Source organism: Pezoporus wallicus, unplaced genomic scaffold (genome assembly GCF_028554395.1).
Source record: "Pezoporus wallicus isolate ANWC-B61680 ecotype Strahan unplaced genomic scaffold, APGP_CSIRO_Pwel_v1 contig_6783, whole genome shotgun sequence".
Classification (NCBI taxonomy): domain Eukaryota; kingdom Metazoa; phylum Chordata; class Aves; order Psittaciformes; family Psittacidae; genus Pezoporus; species Pezoporus wallicus.
The window spans coordinates 1,634,136-1,655,573 of NW_026637555.1; the positions used below are offsets into that span (position 1 = coordinate 1,634,136).

Here is a 21,438-nt window from a genome sequence, read left to right on the forward strand (position 1 = left end):
TTTGAATTTAATTTACATCATGTCAGATGAGTAAAGGATGAACTTGGATGAGCATGGAAGTAGCTAAAAGGAAAAGTGTTGTGATCTCTTGTACTTGTGATCTTCCATGGAGTACTCTTTGCTCTTTTGCTCAGTGCTAAATTGGAAGTTGGTTTTCATTTTTCCCGTGCCAAATACAGTGTATTATAATACGTCTGAGTTGTACAGAGTTACCTTTATGCATGAAGCCTCTGTGACCTCCCAACAGGGAGACGTGTATATGGAACAGAGCAACAGGGAGTGTGCTTTTAGGTTGTGAAGTTATGATGAAATTTAAAAAGCATGTCAGGTCCCAAATCTTGAGAGACATCCGCAGCATAGGGCTTTTCCCTTGTCAAACTTGAATGGAAGTTGGCGAGAGCTTGTGGAAATGAAGGTGTGTGGATGAACAGGTATTTGCTTGTGTATTTGCTTACTCTGAGTTTTGATCCTGCTGCAGACCTGTTGTGTCCATAGCTGACTGGAGCTGTTAAAGGCATCATGTTTTGTAAATGCAAGCATCTCTTCTGGTGGAGACCTGCTGTTCAGTGAGCCATCAGGTTCTCAGGGTTTTCCCCTTGTTGTTGGACACTACATGACATTTCTTCACTGTCCTAATCAGTTTCAGGATCTCTTAAGCTCCCAGGGAACCGGGTAACTTTTTACTCTTAAAAAATAGTCCCAGCAAATAAACAGAACTTTTAATTAATCTATTGTAAGGGTATGTGAGCTTGACATCTTCATGTAGACTGTGTTGAGTCTGAATACTTGTATGAATTCAGATTCCGCTTCTTTGGGAAGATTGTAAGGTGATTCATGATCTGTCTTTGTGATTGTCTGAATTTAGAATGAGGAGGAACTATTTTATTTTTCACCCTTTTCTGTTGGTGGAAGTTTTTGGCAAAAATAAGCTTTTTGTTTCCAGCCTGAAAGGGGCAACAAAGTTGTTGTATGGTCCCCAGTTCAACCCATTACCTGAAATGGAGTTTGTTTAGTGCTGCTTGAGGTAATAGGGTCATTTGATTTGAATATTTGTTTTAAATATATTATATATTCATTATACAAAAAGCGACTAAATGATGTAGTATGAAAGACATTTTCCAAACCCTAATTTAAGGCTCAAAGGAAATTTCTCAGTGTTTTATTAAACCTTCCTTCTTAGCCAGAGGTTTACAAGAATAGCTGATGGTTGAAATGCCTCTATTACTGCTCTCTACTGCCCCATGAGAGAGCTGGAATGGTATAGAAGACTTCTTTGTGAGCCTTTCGTGCTATCAGTGCGATTAATCCTTTAATGGATTACCTTCTTTCCATGTATGAGTATACTGTGAGGAAGCAGAGGAACATTGACTACTCGGTGTAAAATTGCAGAGGAATCTTGATGAAATGGGGACTAGGGTCTGCGTCTGCCAACTTCCATCTCAGTGCTCTCACCAAAAGGGAGTTCTTCCTCCCTAATGAGCATGATGTGCTTTAAATAGAAGTTGTGTGAAAGGATTAAATCTGAGCAGTATTCTAGTATCAACAGATCAAGCTTCTGTGGCAGTGAACCTTCCTGTGAAAGTAGAAATAAAAGAGAAATGGTGTGATACTATGCTAGTGAGGCGTTTTAACCAAAGGCACTTTGTAGATTATGGGTATTGAATTGTGTGTTGGCAAATTTCTCAAATACTGTGCTATTTTGAAACCCTTACCAAAGGGGAAAAGAGTTTTAACCTTCACAGGAGTTTCTTAAATAAAATTCCCTTGCTATTGCCCATTCCTTGTAGCCACATCCAGTTTAATTTAGGCTACTAGAAACGTGAAGATACCGTAGCAGAAACACAAAATATTTCATCATCATTCTTCTTTTCTACGCATGAAAAACTGTTGATTATGAGACTGAATCCTTGCTGAGGTATTTCCAGTTATGGGAAGTGCTGAGGACTGTGGCCTCTCCCAAAGAGTTTTGTATTCAGCTCTGGACACATGCCAGTAACTGGAGAATATCTTCAACTATTTGTAGGTATGCGTTTCCTTTGTGATATCATCAGCATATTTTCCCTGAAATAGCAAGCAATAATTAACACTTGTTCACACCATTAGGAATGCAGATGTTTCCCTATTCAACTAAGTGGCTTATTAAACTGTCTGATTTGACAGATTTAGCATGTTCTAGTGTCCCTGCCCAAACACGGGGAGAATTATGCCATCAGTTTCTTTCTCTGAGTGGCCTTACAGTCAATAGTAATCACTTGATTTCAGATATGAGTAATGAAATAAATCAATTTGTTGTGTGTTTGCCTATCCTGGAAGGAGAAAATCAACCTGTGCAGTTTGTCTTGGAATGCACCATGCTGCCTTGTCCTGTGACCCTGTCTTGTTCTGATGTGGTTCCTTAGTGGAATGCAGCAGAACTGCCCACCTGTCATGAATGTAAAGTTCATGTGCCCCCACTTTGCGAAGTAGGGTTGTAGAGGGGTTTGACATCAGCAGTCAGTGTTATTTTTAAAAGCTGAACATGTCCGGAAGCAAATATCCTCCGGGATACAGTTTTACAGTTACAGGCAGGTTTGGTTTGACCTTTAATCATTAGGTTTGTAAGTTGATGACATATTTAAAACTCTTATTATGAAATGTGCAACTATGGGACAGTGAACTTTGCCCAGGAACTGAATCCCAGTTTTAACCACAACATTGTGTAACGGTTGTACACACCTTTTAGTGGGTAAGGTTTTTTTCAATGGCATTGACTTTTCCTGGAATTAGTAAATAAGCTTTTCTAATGACAGATCCACCCTATATTATATGTTACAAAGAAAAGAGAATGTTGCGTACCCACACTAAGGTTCCCGTGAGTATGGTGTCATAGTGGCAAGAACTGTGCCAATGATCTTCCTGTGCCAACATCCTAATGCCTGTAAAACATTGCTTCATAAACATTTTTTAAAAGTCTCTTGAGTATTTATATATCTGGAGGGAACACAACCTTGTAGACAGTATGTCCAGTTTTTCTCTTTCATTTTCTGCTTATATTTCATCCTTTAGAATGACTCTCAAAAGCTGATTTGGTTCCTTTATTTTTTCCCAGGCTGGAGTTTGTCTCCTGAGAATTATTTTTTTAACAACCAAAATGCTCAACCTCAGGGTTCTTTAACACTTTCTCTGGTTTGAATTTCAATAGACCACGGTTTACCTGCTGCCATTTGTTCCATTTGCTGAAATTTTCTAATACAAGTTGGGTTTTAGTTTGATTAGACTCTGCATTGCCCCTGTTCTAATCCAGAATTGTGTCAGTAAGATCTTTCTGGAACAAAGCACTGTTCCCTGAGTATCTGTTCTATATGATGATTTCCGCTGAAGGGTTTTTTCTCTAGAGGTCTGCATAGATTCCTGTAAGTGAATACAAGCCATTTGTAAATGTTGGCTATTGACTCATTGTATTGGGAAAACTTTCAGCAGGTGGAGAAAGCATTGTCTCGTAAATAAAACATTCTTGCCAAAAGTTTACATTTTAAGTATCGTGATGTTATGATATGATGAGAGGTTAGGCTTCCTTGCTATTAGCAAGTCATGGTCCTTGATACTTCAGTTACCTAAGTAAGGCCAGAGAAAGTCTACCCAGATAGCGGGGTTGTTATTATAGTTTCACAGAAGCATAGCCTGTTAGTTGGGGATTGCCCGGAATTCAAACTATGCCCCTGCCCAGCCTCAACAGATTCAGAGTCAAGTCCTGTTTATTCTGTTCAGATTGTGGTCTGTTGGCATTGTTTTCCCCTACACAAGGATTTCTTCCTCTTCGGGGTTATGTTAGCGCTTTGAAAAGTGTAAAGTCTGGTGTGGTGGTAAATAAATGCTGCAGTCTTGAAATAATTTTTAGGAAGAATTCACACCTTTGGTGATGCCGTGTTGTCATCACTTACATTGACTTTTGTTGCTTTACCCAGTTTCAGCTGGGTGTGTATTATATAATGGCAGAATTTTTTATAATGGAAAATGACCAAACTTGAAGATTTTTTTTTGTTTTAAGTAAGCATAAGGGCAAGAATGGATAGTTTGCAAATGCTGTGGATTGTTTGGAGCCTAATGTTGAAATCCTGTTTATTGTGGAATGTCATCCCAAACCAAATTGTTATTTAGTATTACTTGTTTATTTTAGCTCTTTGTTAGGAGTTCCATTTTACAGGGCAGGAGAAACCTGTGTTGATGCTGCTGCAGAGTCTGTTATTTTAGAATGTGCCAGCAAATCAATTGGTGTTATGGAAACAAGAACCAGACATGTAAGGACTAGTTTTCTGGCTATTTCTTTTCAGGAAATTTGCCTGCTACTTTTGGTTGATTTGTTTCCTAACTCATTATTTTTAGAGAACTCATACAAATTAGACCTGTTTAACTAAAAAAAGAACCAAGCCGAAAGCCACCCTCTTGCTAACTTAATTTTATTTAGTGGCCTCTGAAGCCTCTGTTTTACCTAAATGCATAACAAATCTTGTGGTTTTACTTGCTTTCCCTGTCAGTAGCCCCAGGCTACATTCCATGACTCAGATGGGATGCTGAGGATTTCTTGTGTTATTCTTTTTCCTAAATATTATTTCAGAATTGTGGTTAGTGTAGGTGTACTGGGGAGGAGGGAGAATCTGGTTTTTTTTTTTGCAACCAGCTTCTAAGTCTTAATACCAAAATCAGTGACTAGTACAAGTAGGCTTCTCGTGAAGCAGGAGTAGAACTCTGTAAGCCTGGTTCCAATGTTTCTAGTTGTGGTTTGCAGTTGTATAGGCTGGGTCATCATTAATCCCAAAATGCATGATGATATATTTGATGTGGCCTAAAGACAAAAGGTTATTTATTAATAAAAGGCCTTTGTATTTGTCTTTCACAAGTCACGTAGTTCAGTTTTAAAAGAAAACCAGAAACAAACAACAAAAAACCCTAAATGAACACAAAAAATACCTTCAGAAAAAACTTCACTGTGTCTTAATGTAATAATTACTCATTACTTGTGTTAGATACTGATTTTGAAATGACAATAAAAAGTTCAAAGAATGTGGACTTAAATTCTTTTTGCAGCCCACATGGATGGTTAATAACCCTATTGAAACGATTGCGTAAGTATTGCTGGTTAGAGTTCAGATTATCATCATACACATAAAGCCAGCATTAAGTATTTTATTGCTGTTTTGGCCTAACAAGGCACAAATACTGATTGTTATTCCATTACTGTAATCCATGTATTTTCTTAGAAGTTAAAAACTGCCCTTAAAACACAGGGAGGACTCTTCAGAACAATTTGTAACTGTTCTATTAAACTAAATCCTAGGCTTTTTATTTCCAATGTATTTATGGTAGGGCCAGGAACTGGATTTTCTTCTCATCCCATTTTAAGAGTCTTGATTGCAAAAACTATTGCAAATGTTTCTTCACAACGTATGATGGAGTTCATAAATTGGTTGAAATAATTGTTTTCTATCAGTTTTCTATTAGAATGTCATAGCTGTAGTGCAAAACAATAGTAAGGAAGAACTTTCGTGTCACATTTATGTGGCACTTTTACTATGCTGTGATTTTTATCCCCTTTTTTCAGTAAGACACTGCCTCTTTTTAATTCAGATGTTCATTCATAGGTGATGAAGAATCTGTCTGGTTTATTGCATCTTCTGCAGACTTGCCTGTGCTTAGTTGTTTCCCTACTGTAATGCAGGATGAAGCGGGTATTTGGGGGTAATTTGGAGATAATTGGCTTGGCAGATGCTGACCCCAGTTTGAAGTAGATGTCTATTTTAGAACCATATCTCTGTCAAATAGTTCAATTAACTATCTGAAGTCTGCTGTAAGTTATCTTCCTTCATTAGATGGAAAATGTAAATGGTGTGTGTCCATGTGAATCAGCTGCTGTTTCAGCAAAATCTCTTACAGTTGATGATTCAAGTTTTCAATTTCCCAGTTTGTAGTGATAAGTTGAGTGAGTCATAAGATGTTCTGTACCAGACTAATGTTACTTTCAAAACCAAATACATAAACCTACCCCAAAATGAGTTTGGCTCAAATACAGGGAGACCCAGATAATTCCCCTTCTCTCCTTTACTTTCTCTTCCTCCTGCTTTTTGCTTTGGTGAGATACTTTCCTCACTGTGCTGTCATGTACTTGAAGATTATCAGTAATTGACAGTCCCCCAGCTGCCAAAAAATTGGAAACGTTCAAAATTAAAGGATCCAATGAACAGAATTCCAGCAGTGGGAGAAAGAAAACTGAGGACTGGAATTAAGGTTTTGAGCCACCTTTTATTTCCTTTAATAGGAAATGGTTGTACAATCTCTAAGGAGTAAAAACCAAGTAAAATCTTCGTATCTACTTCTGAAAGAATTTTACCTTGTCTTTTTGTTCATGAACAGTTCATAAAACCAGGGAACAAATGGAAAAGATACATCTAGTACTATACATAAACTTTATAATCTCTTTAAAAGAAATTAGAACAAAATTGTAGTAGTGTACTTTTACTATCGTTTTTATGTTAAGTTCAGCTAGTCGATATCCAACAGCAATAAAAGCAAGATCAAATTTACATTTGATAGGCTCTTTCCATCATGGCTATTCACAACTGTATGGTCATGCAATCCCATATGCATCTTATACCTGCCAAAAAGAGGATGGTTTGAAGATGTGCGTCACTAAATTTACTTTAAGCTGCCATAATGCAATTTTAAGATGCTGTTTAAAGCATCTACTGTTCTGGTACTGTTCAGGTGTTAATTAGCATTCTGTTAGGAAGGTGAATCTTTTAAAAATATACTTTCAAGTGAAACGTTGGGAGTCACATTGGATGTGAGCCCTTTCTTTGGACTAAGCTGATAATAAAAGAATGCAAGGGACTAATACCCCAAAAGAGGGAGAGATTCCAAAGCTAAGTTAATGGAGGAACCTTGAAGCAGTAAAATAACTATTTAAAATAATCCATTATTTTTTTCTTTTAAAATATTTCTACTGTAAAGAAAAGGTGGGGGGAATCAGAATATGTACAGCAACTATTTCAGAGGTGTTGTGCTGTCCTCAATGCAAAATGCTTATACAGAGTGAGCTACCTGAGCCACTTAAATTCAGAATGAAAGTATTTAGTCCAAAAAGCTTGAAAAGCTCTGTGAGGTAGCCAGAAAAAGTCCATGGTCATTGATAAAAGCAGTACCCCCACAGTAGTGGTGTATTGAAGTCACTAGGCTGCTGCTTTTCTCTCTGAGTCTGTTCAAAGTTCTTAGACCAATATCCAAAAATACAATTACAGATGGCACTTGCCCCTGTTGGAACCAGAGCTACAAGCAAATTGGAACTTCATAATTTTTTCTATGTGCAGGAAGAGGACAGGCTTCTGGTTGTGTTTTATATTTGTGTTTCAGTTCAAGAAAATGGAAGCATTGCATTTTTGGTTATCTGCTTTTGTACACTGGCTTGCAATTTTTAACGTTGATATAGTTAATACATGATGTAGCTCTGTGTCACTGTATTTCTTCAGGAGTTCAATATCCTTTTACACTATAGAATAATAAATTCTGCAAATAGAGTTAAGTCAGAGAGAGTTAAGTAAGATGCAGATGTCTGTACAGTCCCTGAAGGTCCTCACTAACTTGCTAAGTCAAGTAAACCTAATCATCATTTACTACCATTATGTAAGAATTACTGAGAAGTAGTGTTTTGTTGAAGGAAAAAAAACAATCTTGGCGGCTAAATAAATATAACATTCAGTGGAATCAAGAGTTAAAGGGCAAAAGTTACCAAATAGTATTGGTTATTAAAAATACCAACAGAATTGTCACTAATGAAAAATTAACCTTCCCTCAATATCCATTTGGTCTCAGTCAGAATGTTCTCAATTCCTCAGAATGATTGAGAAGCAGTTTTTTTGTGTTACGAAACATTCAAGTCAAAACAACTGAGAAAGCCAACTGAACTTGTAGTCAGGTTCTGAAAAATGTTTTTTGTTAAATAATGCTACCATTTATCACTCACTGCAGTGGAAATGATATGGTACCATTTGCCAGTTCTCTTCATATATAATCCGTTTTGCTAATGCTCTTCTTACTCTTTCAGGAGTTTTATGAACATACAAAAACCCTTTGGCAAGACGAAGGTGTGAGAGCCTGCTATGAGAGATCTAATGAGTATCAACTGATTGATTGTGCACAGTAGTAAGTATTGTTTCTATTCTGCTCTATATTGACTGCTATATCCAAATTCTTTTATTGAAAACATTCAATGACAGTGATTTGGATGGTTTCGTTGCTTACTCTTCCTTACCTTGGAAAAGGAGTGCATGCTACATAGTGAATTCTTGGTAATCGGCTATTCAAAGAGGTAAGAAAAACTGGTGTTCAGTTACACAATAGCCATCTCTATTGAAAACTTTGCAGGTGCTATCAAATGGTCTTAATAAAGGCTGGCACCTTAATGCAGTAGGCAATAGTACTGTCTCAAAGACCAGGTTTCCTCCTCATGCCCATGTTTGTAGCTTTTGTTTTAGTGCAGTTTATTTATCTGAAAACTAAGAGATGGCAGTAAGAATCATAGGCAGCAGCCTGTGATCAGTCACCAAGACTTCTGCTTGTGTGCCTTGATGCACGTATCTGAGAAAGATTCTCTTCTACTCTTTGTACCACTGTGATAATTTGTATTAACATAAGAGGCTTCTGCATGTTTGCAGTTATTTACCACATACAGCTGTATATTATGGTTCGTATTTTTTTAATGGGAATATGTTTGTGGTAATTGTGACCATTCCTGGTATTTTTTTTTTGTTGTATATACACAAGAATTGCAGGACTTCAGTGTTCTGTATTAGTTTATACTCTCTCTGCTTCTTTTGGAGAAGATGAAATAAGATTTAATGGTCAAAGAAACGCAGGTTTCTTATTTCACGTGCTGATGGACAAAGGCAGTTTGTTTACTACTGCCTTAAAGAACATCTGATAAAATTTGTAAGGTTCTTTTTGTGTTGTTTGTTTAGGTAGACTGAAAGCTAAATCAACAATTAGCTGTGTTTGAAAAGAGACCAGGGAGATAATTTTACTATGACTTGCACAGCTCCAGGTCTTTAGGAGCCTCTTTGAAGTTTAGCCATTGTTTCTACTGTGAATTTGTTTGATGTGTAGCGATGTCTTTTGCATTAGGTGACTAATGTTTGATCATTTGGCATGGATCGTTTTGCAGCTTCGGTTGCTACAGAAAAAACCCGGCAAGATTTTCATTCCCTTCAACTATCCAGAACATTTTTTCTTTCTAGTGTAAAGCTGGTAGAAATGGGGAAAACCTAGCTTTGTTTCTCATAGGGTTTGGTTATCTGTTTGTTTCTGATTAGTGTTTGTTAATAGTCAGCTTCTCTGATGGGAAGAAGTAAATTGTTAAGCACAAAGGGGGTTTTGTGTTGCCCTTTTTTGGAAGAGAAGCAAATTTCGTTCTGCCCTGAATGCACAGAAGAAAGCTAAAATTCTTACCATCCCTGATGGCTGGACATTGACTTTTTCATGGGTCAGTAGCCAGGGGTGGCCTTCAAGATGGGTTTACTGTCCTGCTCCATCTAGTGGAACACGTAATTCTACATCATGAGCTGCTGAGCCAAAATGAAACCTTGTATATTGCTGACAAATTAGATATTTTAACTAAGGTAACCATTGCTGTCTCCTTCTAAAAATATTTCATCATTCTAATATTTATTCAATTTGATTGTAAAGTATATGACATTATTTTCTTACAAAAGAAGCTTTCTAGTTGTTAGCTTTGGTAGTTCTTGTCCTTTCTGGCATCTTTGATCATGCAGTGGCATTGTTTTTAATAACACGATCTGCAAAGTAAGAAGTTTTTAAGGGCAAAATACTTGCTTGGAGGTTAACATCACTTTGAAATTCTGAACTTGTTTTTGTGGTGTTCCATTTTCACGGGACCTGATGAAAATTACTGCATGAAATCTGACAGGATTGATACCTTGAAATTAAACTGGTGAGCACACTTGAAAGAAAAGAATGTAGCAAATATAAAATGTAGCTGAGATTTATCAAGTGGGTGCTTTCAATTTGAATGTGCAAGCTACTGTCACATAAGGCTCATAGAAGTTAAAAGAGAAAGCTGTGCAAGCTGTTGGAGTTGTCAGTTTTTGCAGAGAATGGTCTTGGGTTCTAAACACCTTCCCCTTTTGAAGTCCCTCTTTAAAACAAGAAAGGAGGACTTAAAATGAAGGTGGGAAAGTGGCTTTTCTCTTTCATGATGAAACCAGCTTCCAAAAATCCCTCCTTTAAAGTTGAATGAATTGTTACATATTGATACTTTGTTTGGTGGACTGCTTTAAAACCCTAAATAATGTTTCCTGTTAACAGAAATTAACTTTCTGTAGTTATTTGTAAATTTTCAGATTTTTTTTTTCCTTAAATGTCATTTTTCAAAGTGTGAATTGCTTAAAGCTTGTCTTGGTGCAGGCTCTTCCTGCATTTTTAAAGAGGAAGGTTTTCCCACTATTGGAAGTGGCACGGTTTTGTGTAGGAAGCTTTTCAAGGCAGTTGTGCTGAATGCTTAATAATGAGTTTTGCCTGTCTTTGAGCAGGGAAGAGTGAGGAGTGTGTGTATCTCACAGGGCTCTGTTTGGCTTTCTGAAAAGTTAATATCAAACTAAAATTCCTTTCTGTTCCTGCCAAACCAACATGAAATGTGTGCAGAGCTTCTTCAAGGATCTCTGTGGGTTCAGAGGCTGGCCTGGGTCTCCTGTCCTCAGGGAGCGGGCACATTGCAGGGCTCATGGTCTGCTTGTGTGGCAGCTGTTCCCGGCAGCAGCCCCCGGCATCCCGCCTGCTGGCTTCTGGGAACTGGCACAAGTCCCTTCCTTCCTCTTATTTCCATCTCTTGTTAATGGCGTGATGGTGGCAGTGAGAGGAGGCCTTGAGGACTTACCTGGTTCCCTTCTGTTGGACACCACTGCTTTTACAGTTCTGCTTTTCATGGATAAAACCTGATTCTCTGTGTAGGGCAGCTTAGCTGTACTCTGACCGGAGGTCTCTTCAGGTTACAGACTGCATGGCATAGCTGCAGGATGGTGGATCACCTTGGGAAGGAAGATGTTGGGCAGGCGGGGACGTAAATGCGTGCAGATTTGTGTTGAGGAAAGAAGGGAGCTAATTGGTGAATCAGGAGCTCTCCTAGATGAGCTTGGGGCAAGGAGAAGGCTGCTTCTTGCTGCTTGTCCTTTCCCTGGAAAGTGGGAACCAGTCTGATTCTCAACCAAATATCTTGTATCTAGCTAACTCGAACGTAGCTGTTTAATGTCTGGAAATGGCATTTTTCACCTGCTCCTGAGCAGTAACTTTAAATACTGCAATACTTCCTGCTGACTCACTACAGTTTTTCAGTGCCTCCCTGTAAAAAAAATGACATTAATATGCGCTATTGCTGCTGCTCCGTCAAGTTCCTGGTTGCATTGGCTCAGAAAAGACCAAAGCGACAGGTACGCTCCTGGCTTTCCATGGAATTGCAGTGGTGATCTTTGGAGGTGTGAAGCTGGGAGGCCCGCCCAGTAACCTCAGCTGCTGGAGAGCCCTTCTGGTATCCTGCCCTTTCCCCTCATGCTCACTGGCTAAATGAAAATGGCACTTTGGAGGAACCCTGTTCATTTTGAAAGAGTAGCTGCCTCTGCTCATCATGAGCTTTACTGTACTTCCTGCCTAGGCGTATTTTAGAGTCTTGAGAGGCAGAGAAAGGAGGGGAGACTGTTTCCCTTTTCTTCTCTGGACTTACTAAGTAGTTAGTTTCAATTCTTCTTTTAGAGCTATATGGTCTGCAGGGTTGTTACCAGGTTCTTTCTGAGAAGAATGTATTTTAGCTGTAAGGAAGGAGCATCGTCTTTGAGAAGACCAAATATTATTGCCCTTGTATCTTGTGGGGATGTATGCACAAGAGAATGAATGTACTGAAGCTGCCTTGTGATACTGCTCTTGGCCAATAATAAAGAGAACAACGCAGAAAGGTCTAGAATATAGAATACCCTGAATGGTGATAAATAAATGATTTGCCATCCTTTGTATGTCTTCCCTGAAGGCACAGGGTTGTATTTTATTTAGAATATATTACTTAAAACATAGGAGCCATTTCCACTGTAATGTGCCAAGACCTGTTTGTCACATATATCCTTCTGTCAAATATAAACAAACATAATCTCTTTGAAGTGCTGTTGTTGCTAATACTTCTACCTCAGTTTGCATTTGGGCAGCTCTTTTCTTGAAGGCTCACAAATACACAGCAGAGTAGTTAGAGTAAGCAGGCTCTCTCCCATGCAGATGTGCTGTTTGTGGCACAGGGGCATGGAGGATGCCTGCACCATCCTGTAAAGTCTGACCCAAATTCTGTGAACATCCTGAAGAAAATTGCTTTGATGTTAATAGCCTTTGGATTAGCTATGTAGTAAATCAAAAGCAAAGCCTGGGTTACATGAGCATCCTAGTGCTTTCTCTAGATTTGCTAACGCTGGGCTGTGCCCACAATCCCTGAATTCTTGCTTTAGTTACAGCCCTGGCCATCAGTCTGATTCTGTGCTTTATGTTACGCTGTGCTTGCTGTGTATATCTCCTAGCTGGTGCTTCCTGGTTTCAGCTGGGGTGGAAAAGGAAATAGTGTGAGAGACAGTCTTTGCAACCCATTTCACACCCTCGGATATCAGGAAGGGCTGGAAGTAGCACGAGGGAGCCCATTCTCACGCTATTTCCTGCCGCTGGCCGCGACGGCTCTTCTGCTGCCTGCCATTTCGGGGAAGGAGAAAGCATGGGGAGGTCGCTGGTGTAGGTGCAGAGTCGTGTTTCTCAGCCTTCAGCCCTAGCAGAGCCACTCTGATAGCTTAAAACTGTGCCAGGCTGCTCCAGAGGAGTTTTATGAGAAGTACTTTTTAAGGTGTTTGTTTTTAAAACACTTATCAAAGAAAAGGGGGGAGTGCAGCTATTAGCCAGTTGCTGTGCAGGGCTGCTAAAGGATCAGCAGATGTGGATGCACTGTTTTCTTAATTTCTAATTTGTTATGGCTTGTAAATTCTTTATATTTTTATTAAGGTTTATGGTGTGTTTTATTTCTGGGTTGGCTGACTTGTAGAGAGCAATTAAGAGCCCTGATCTGAGCACTTAATGATTTTCTTCTATGTTGATTTCAGTTCATGACAAAGTTCCCTTCATGGAACATGCAGTAAAGTGTGTGTTTGCTGAAAGTCTCACCTTTTTAAATAGTGGCTGATTTATCAGGGGTGTTACTGTTAGTCCCGTTTCTTATTCATATTATTTATGACTTTTTTTTCTTTTTACTTTCCACTCGATGTAATTTTGGCAGAGCAGTTACTCTTCTCTCCTCCAGCTCTGCAAGCTATGTCTCACATTCAACAGGACAGGAATTTTCCCTGGCCTATGTTCCTGGCATACATGAGCTTCTTACGGACATTAACAATTATATTGTTAAACATTCCCATGAGGAAGAATAATATTCATGCCCCCTTTTGCTGATCTAAAACGGCTGAGCTTGCCTACTGCTGTGTGGCAATAGGAATACTGCTGTATTCCTTGCTGCAAGCCAAGAAATAGGCTTAGAACATCCGACTTCTAATCTTTCATCTTGATTATAAAAAGCCCACCTTACTTTATTCCAGAGCACTTAGCTGAATTAGGGTCTTTTCCCTACTCTTCTTCAGCCTGAGGAAACAGATCATGTTACAAACAAGGTTAAATTTCTATTAAAAAAATAAAAAATACAGCCCATGTTATATTTTCTCTGCAATCCAGTGGTGTAATGGGTGCAGGAGTAGGTTGCTGGAGATAATGGGAAACACACTAACTCCTGTCTTTGCATGACTTTAGGGAAGTCACTACCAATAAAATGAGCCCAAATATCTAAGTAGCTGAATTATACCTAACTACTCCATGTGTCTGCCCTTTCTTGCTGACTGTGAATAGCAGGGATGTGCCTGCTGGCAAGTGCTGTGAAAACCAGATTACCTAAATTTAGCCAATAAATGGATTATGAATCCAACACATGTTCCCACTGTTGTCACAGCTAATCATAAATTCCTAATTTCAAGCTATACTTAACCCCAGATAAACTTCTCTGTCTTCAAAATAAATTACATGCCAATATGAAGCAAGATAAAAGAAAAGGTGTCCTGGAATAGCTTGCTTGAGTCTTATGAATTAGGAGCCCCTGTAAGTGAAAATACTGAAGGTGATGAGCCATAATGGCAGAAGGACCTTTACAAGTCCAAAATGTGAATAATTTAAGAAGTCATACCACAGGCTTTTGAGGTCTGTGCAATGCCCAGAACATCAGTCTGAATTACTGTGAAAGGGTTTAACTGTTTGCTCCAGGAATCCAATTTCTGCCTTCACTTCTGCTCACTCTGCCACTTACAACCTCCCTGCACCCATTGCCTTCATTCATTTGCTGCTTTTATTTCTCCTTTGTTCCACAGATCTGTTAATGTGTCAGTTCCTTTCTGGCCTTTGAATGCAGATGCAACTTCCTTACTGTGTCTAGGTATAAGTATTAGGGATTTGCCTCCAGCTGGAGGCAGGGCTGACCAGATCTGGAGAGCATGAAGAAGCTGGGTTGGAACTTCTTCCCCAGTTTCTTGACCCAGTCCTGCATCCAGATAGTCGCACTTTGCCTTTTAGTTTGTCTGTCACTTGCTAATGCCTGCAAGAATTAAGGATTAACCCTAGTGCAAGTGTTCGTTGGTGCCTCATTTGGTGGAAATGGATGCTCATTGTTACATTCGCTCATGCAACAGCTATTTCTTTGCTTCAGTAACATTCACAGCACAAAATCTGCTCAGGTTAGGCAGGGGCTTGCTCAGGAATATTTCTGAAACTTTGGCACGAGTGTTAACATTTTACTTAAATGACATCTGTCCATAAAATGGTGAATTTCCTCTGTGATCTTAAGTAGACAACCACATGATTTGTTCAGTCGATTGCTGTTTTCCTCTGACAGAGAAGTTTCATTTTGAATTGGCAAAAGCACATCATGACAGTGTCACGAAGGCCGGCATAAATAACGCGCATATTGACATTTTAATTAGCTGGTGGAGAGTACTGTGTTGAACTCGGTAGTTTGCTCAGGATGTAGCTTTTAGCTAATATTTTACTTTAATAGGCAGCTTTAAAACCAAAGTTGATGTTATCGAAGAATGTGAATGTATGAGTAACTACTGCTGTATAAACCAAAGAATGAGACAGCTTCATAAGATAACTCTGTACTAAAAGTATTTGGCTACAGTTCAGAATTCTGCAGAGTTGTTTTGTAGCCCAGTTTCTCGATGGCTTGCCTATACCCATACCCTTAATTAAAACAGAGTTAAAAATAATTCACTGAAGAGAAAAACAGATTCCTTGTTACTAGAGGTAAAAATGGCAAACCGTGCTGCTTGATACAGAACATTATGCTAGCATCACCAAAGGATTTTGAACATTTTAATGAACGAATAATGCAGATTAATGACAAGATGTGCAGGAGCCCTATGTCAAACACACAGATTTCTGTGTCAAAAAGAAGAAGTAAAATAAGCTTTTTTTTGAAGCAAATGCCAAATGTGTATTTTTGTAATTGCTTTCAAGTCTGCTTGGTTCAGTAGTATCTGGACTTCTCAGTCAGCATATTTCTGATACCTGTCCATGCTTCTGCTTCTTTTTTTTGTGGCACTGTTCTCTGCAAACTTCACATTCAAATGCAGTGGAATTTCTTTGTGGGTGAAGGGGAAGATTTGAAATGCAGTACAGCAGGAGATGAAATGTTAAGCCAAAATCTTCTGTTAATTAAACTTTTACCGATTTCTGCATTTTAGTGGCAGCACATTTCCCACTCCTTCCCACTGTTTCCTTTTCCCATTCTCAAAGGTTTTGTTGTGGCATTAACCAATAGTGTGAAAGAATGTGCTAGAAATACATGAAAAAGTATCTTTTGTCCACTGAGACTTTTGGAGCAGATGCTGTGAATGTCGTATTGGTCTCTTGCTCTGTAGATAGATATAAGTTTGTAATAGGATAAGAAGTAGTGAACTACACTGGCAGGGTGCTTGTTCTGCATGTAACTCTGATTTTGTGTACCTAAAGCTAAATTTACCTGGGGTTAGCTGTGCAAAACAGTTGGAGAGTTGCCACTTTGCAGTACAGTGTTTCCAGCTTTTAATCGAGGAGATGTGTAGGGTTGACGGTTTTGGTTGATTATTCTAGCTGATTATTTGTGAAGTTTTGAGACGTCATAAATAATTCTCCATATAATTAAATTACCAATATTTTTCAAACAACTAATATATTAGTGTACAAGATTTCAAGTACGCATTGAAAGCCCTGACTCAATGCGTAATCCATTTTGGAGTGACTAATCAGTGCTGTTAGAGACCCAACACCAAATAATTTATTCAAGAAATCGGTATATATCATTGTTACACAAGATCATTAAATGCAGCTGCTAACATAGCATTACTACACTGCTGTATTTTTCTTTCATGATCGTAAAGATCAAGAAAAAATCAGCCTGGATTCATTCCTATAGGACCTCTCTTAAAGTAGATGGAGTTTCTCCTACTGTGAGTTAATTCATTAACAACAGGTTTCACAAATATCGCTGATTGCATAGTTTCCTTGGTGTTCTGCCAAGCAGCCTTCATCCTTCAAGTGATGCCACACATTCCTGGAGTGAGGGAACCTCACTATTGTAGTAAACACCCTGTCAGGTTACTGGTGCAAAGCTGGTAAACACACACTTGGTGCATACTGCAAGACAGGCCCAGCATTTGACGAGGTTTGACACGTCCAGAAAGTCAGAATGGTAGAACTCTGTAATTCCTGCAAGTTCAAGATACTTTGGCTTATGTTCATGTATATGGATCTTGCAGGTAGTATTGCCCTTTCACTAGACACAGAATATACTTTTTTTGTGGTAGGGAAACTGCAACAAATTCACTCTAAAAATAACTCTGCTGCAGATGAAACTTCTGTAATCTCAGTTCTCAAAGAAAAAAAAATACATATACTTTGAGTAAATTTGGACCAGTGAAATAGTAGATTATTGTGTACACAGTAATCCTTAAATCCTCTGGGGTTTGTGAAGACAGATAGCAGTCTGTGTATTACAGTGAATTAGGATGAGAAGTTAAAATAAGAGTTATGTTCATGTACACTGTGAGGTTGTCATGTACATAGGCTGTACTAGACCTTCATTTTAAAAATGTGCTCAGTTTTACTGTAAAATTCCCGTAACTTTATTAAAAAAAAAACAGAGCAAACAACATCTTGTATTGTTAGTGTCAGGGTTAATGGAATACTGCTCTTGGATTAGTATAGTGGTGTAAAATCCATAGATGCCAAGAGTTCCGAAGCAGTCAAAGCGACTGTTAAAACTTGTATTAGTTCTGAGGATTGATTTTTCACTCACCCTTTCTTGCCATGCTTCTGCAGCCTCCCTTTATGCAAACGGAAAAAGCCCTCAATGAGGTTTGTTCTGAGCTGTGATTCAAAGCAACATTTCAATATGATACAGAAACACGTGGAGTAAAAGATCTGCAGACAGGTTGGAGTAGTCTCCACTAGGAATCCCTCCTGCGGGAGGAAGACCTGCAGGTGCAAAACACAGGGCACTCTATAAATAAGTGCTTGAAGAAAGGAGAAAGAGTACAGCTCCATCTGAATCCCTATTGCATTACCTGTGTAACAGCTGGGCTGGTGTTCCCTGGCTGGAACTGGGGGTAGGAGGCAGCCAATGTGGGGGCAATGCTGGGCTGGCTGCAGGGTGTTTGTGAAGGGGGACCCCTCGGGTCTGGCTGCTGCCGGGAAGCCCCAGTAGATGCTGCTCCAGCAGGAAAAGGCTTGTTGGAACGGCTGCCCAGGCAGATGTGGAGCTGGTGGGACTGGTATTTTTAGGATTTCTTTTAGGATTTTGCAGATTCCTCACCTTGGTGGGTGAGCAGCTGCTGGAAGTTGTTGCCCTGACCTTAGGATCTGCTGTTGCTGATGTTCACTGTCAGCAAGCACAACAGCGTTTGGAACATGGGTTGTTCTTTTGTTGTTTAGTGGTTTTTTTATGAGAGCTCTTATCACTCATGCTGTATTGCTGCAGAAAAGGAACATTTCAAGATTAGAAGATGACAATTAGGAGAATGCTTTATCAGACTAAGACGTGTAAAGATACTGTAAAACCTCATTAAAGACTTGCTTTAAAAAAGGAATTAAAAGTAATAGTGTTGCAAAAGATAGGAGGCAACAGAAAATTTCTGCTACAAGGATGAAATGAGGCCAGTACATTTGCTGGTACAGTGTGAAAGCGCCAGGTTCGATTCCCGATTATTCTCTGGGCTGAAAACACTGCAAATACATCACTGCCGGTCTCAGGGAAAGGGAGTACTCGATGCACATTTTCTCCTTCCTTTTCCTCCTGTATGAACTCCACTGTTTAATGAGACACGGAATCCTTTCCTTCACGGGGGACTTTACATTTAAATTACTTTTATCTGGGTGCTTGCCTGCATTCACAGGTATTGCTGAAGTTACTCGTTTTGAGAGACCCCTGTGACAAAGATATCTGCTATACATTTGGTATAAATTTACCAGCAGGCTTGAAAGTTTATTGAGACCATGTGCTTGCATGCAGAGAACATGGTCATAAAATCCATACTTCAGGAGAGGCAGGCTGAAAATGAAGAAATAGATTAAGCTTATATTAGGTGAACAAGTTTATCAAACTGAAGCTCTTCAAGTACTTTTTATAGTATGTGACTAAGTCCTAAATAAACTGAAAGAAGTTATTGGCTAATTTTACATGTGATTAAGAGTAATTTTGCAGGCAGGATGTCGTTGATAGGTTTTGTGATTGAAATACCGTTTTTCAGCTGATTACTCTGTAGAATACTGATTTTGTAGCTGAAATGTGTTAAAATCAGTTGTTATAGTTAAATATAATTCTGTGTTAACTATATTTGTATTGTGGTACACTAATGAAGTCTTAGAGAAGGCTATCCACCAATAAAGCTAAACTATAGTGTGTTCATTATGCAAGTCAGGGTTTTCAGTGTCTGGATGGTAATTTACACTTAAAATGTGTTGGCTGCCCAGTAAATGTTTTGTGAAGGCTGTGAAGTGCCTTGGGTACTCTGCAAGGTTCCCCTTCCCCCAATGGGCTTATGTAAACTGCAGCCGGAGTAGAACAGAGCAGAGGGCTATTTTTAGGAAGGCTGTTGTAGCTGGGGGAGGGAAGGAGCTGGGTCCTGGAGGAGGGAATGCCGATGGAGCCCGTTGCTGGTGGGAGCCACATCCAGCCCGGTTCAGGCAGCTGGGTAGTGCTGCCTGATCTTTGCTGAAAGATTGGTGTTTTTACAATTAAAACCAAACAAACCCTTCGAAGCCTAAGTTATTTTTAGAAATAAATTAAAATAGCAGTGTACACACAAAATCCTCGTGAATTGTGTTATTTTGGCAATTTTGTTCATATATTGCCAATGTTGGTAATGCAGAGTTGCTGCAGACCATGTCTGGAACACACTGTCCACCACTTTGGACATAATCCATCTCAGTTGGATTTTTACTTGCTTGTTTATGAGGTTATAAAATTAGGGACAGTGTGAAAAGGTTAGGCATCTTGGAGCTTTGTATCTGGCAAAGCAGTCTTCCTACGTAGCCTCATAGAGAGAGGGGCTGCTCTCTGGATGTTCCTTCATCAGATTGAATTTCAAGAGTGACCCAGTCGTGCTCAAGTCTACTGATAGCTATTTTATTTTGGTCTTTTCATTAGCTCTACCTGTCAGTGTGCCACAAAGAACAGATTTTACAGTTAAGGTGTACAGTCTCAGTTCTTCTCTTGGTTCAGCCTGAATGGCTTCTCTTCTCCCTTTTGCTAGAGAACTCTCTTTCACAGCACTGAGCTGCTTTAGGATCCAAATACATTGTTACCAAAGGCCAGATTTGAGTGAAAACTTAGTTTTCCCATTCGTAAATTGGTGTTGTGTTATGGCTCTTCTTCAAGAGGAGTGTAAAAGCTCACATCTGCAAAAACACTTGGATTATTTTGGATAGTGTGAGGTTTTAAATGAAATCAGATGAGTGAAGGGTGATGTTGTTCAATGTGTCATGGTAAAAAGGTAAAGAAGTATTGCAAAGTCATCAAGAATCTTGACACAATTAAGTGTTTTTGTAGAAGGGGTGAGAAGATGGGTTTAAGATCTTCTCTTGTCTTGCCAGCATAGATGTAATATTGCCCAAATAGGTATTCCAGACTCTAGTATCCTGATATGTCACATTAAAATGTAGATACCAGTACGTTATCTGTGTGTTTTCAATGTTAATTCTGTGCCTCTGTTGTTAAAAGTTTGTTTCAAAACCAAGGCATATAGTATACATGAAGTGTAGAATAGTTTTAGGTGAGGTTACAAGTATAATATGCTGTTGTCACAGTGTGTTATCAAGAGAACCAGTAATTAAAATGTGTAGTTTTAAAGAGCTGTTTGGAGAAGAACATGTCAGTTTATACCTCACTTTATTGTGATTTGTTCAGAAAATTCGCAGATGTTGATATGCTCTGTGTTGTGAGTTCCTCTGTGCTCTTCCAGTGCTCATTGCTAGGTTAGATCCTTGACCCTTCGCTGTCACCTCTGGCATACTTCACTGTCCACCTCTTCTCCGCAGAGCTGAACTACTCCAAGATCCAAGCAGTTTATTACCATTTATCGTTTTCTCCAGCTCTCTTCAGACATTCCGAGCTCTGTTTTCCTCTCCACCTTCTCCTCGCACAAGGCGGGTTGTGAATTGTTCAGCTGCGCGAAGGCATTCCCAGCTCATAAGGAGGGTGATTGGGAAAAGGCAGGGAAAAACAGGGCAAGGCAGGACTGGACAGGTCAAAGCAGAGCTGCTTTCTTTAAACTAAGAAGGAAAAAAAGAAACCCAACCAAACCCTGAGCCTGGCCCTCAACCAGTTTTTAGGATCAGGAAGGTGTTGAGCCATTTCCCAGTTTCAGTCTGATTGGAGCCAAGCCTTAGCAGACGCTTTGGAAGCCGTAGCTCCACTGCTGCTTAATTGCTTCTTGTTTTGAAAGATAATTAGGAACTTTATTTAAAAATAGTAACTTCAGTGTTCAGTCCATTAAATTTGTCACCAAGATAATTTCATTAGACTCCCAGCTGTTTTCTTATTGGAATTGTGAACTAAAAATAGGTAGGATTTCTGCTGTTCTGTACAGAGGCTGGCACCTCCACTTCAGTTCTGACTTTCCCTAATGATGTGAAATGTGTTTGTTTCCCTCAGAGCTTTCTTCTGGGCTGTGTTTAAGAAGGTCCTGCTAATTATGCCAGAATTGTGCGCTGTGGTTTTCTGATAAACTCACGTGGCTCTCAAGAATATGAAACTGATTTCCCTCAAGACAAGCCTCACAAGTGAAAGATGAATGCCGCACCCAGTGCAGTTTT

The 21,438-nt window shown here is 39.2% G+C and overlaps 1 protein-coding gene across 2 annotated transcripts in view; it reads left to right on the plus strand.

The window, feature by feature from the left end:
• The window catches only part of GNAS (GNAS complex locus), a 151,357-nt gene that overhangs the window by 104,918 nt on the left and 25,001 nt on the right, over positions 1-21,438 (plus strand). For both annotated transcript variants that reach the window (XM_057406357.1, XM_057406358.1), the window contains exon 5: positions 8,075-8,172. In XM_057406357.1, coding sequence (XP_057262340.1) covers positions 8,075-8,172 — 98 coding nt within the window. The remainder of the gene's footprint in view (positions 1-8,074; positions 8,173-21,438) is intronic.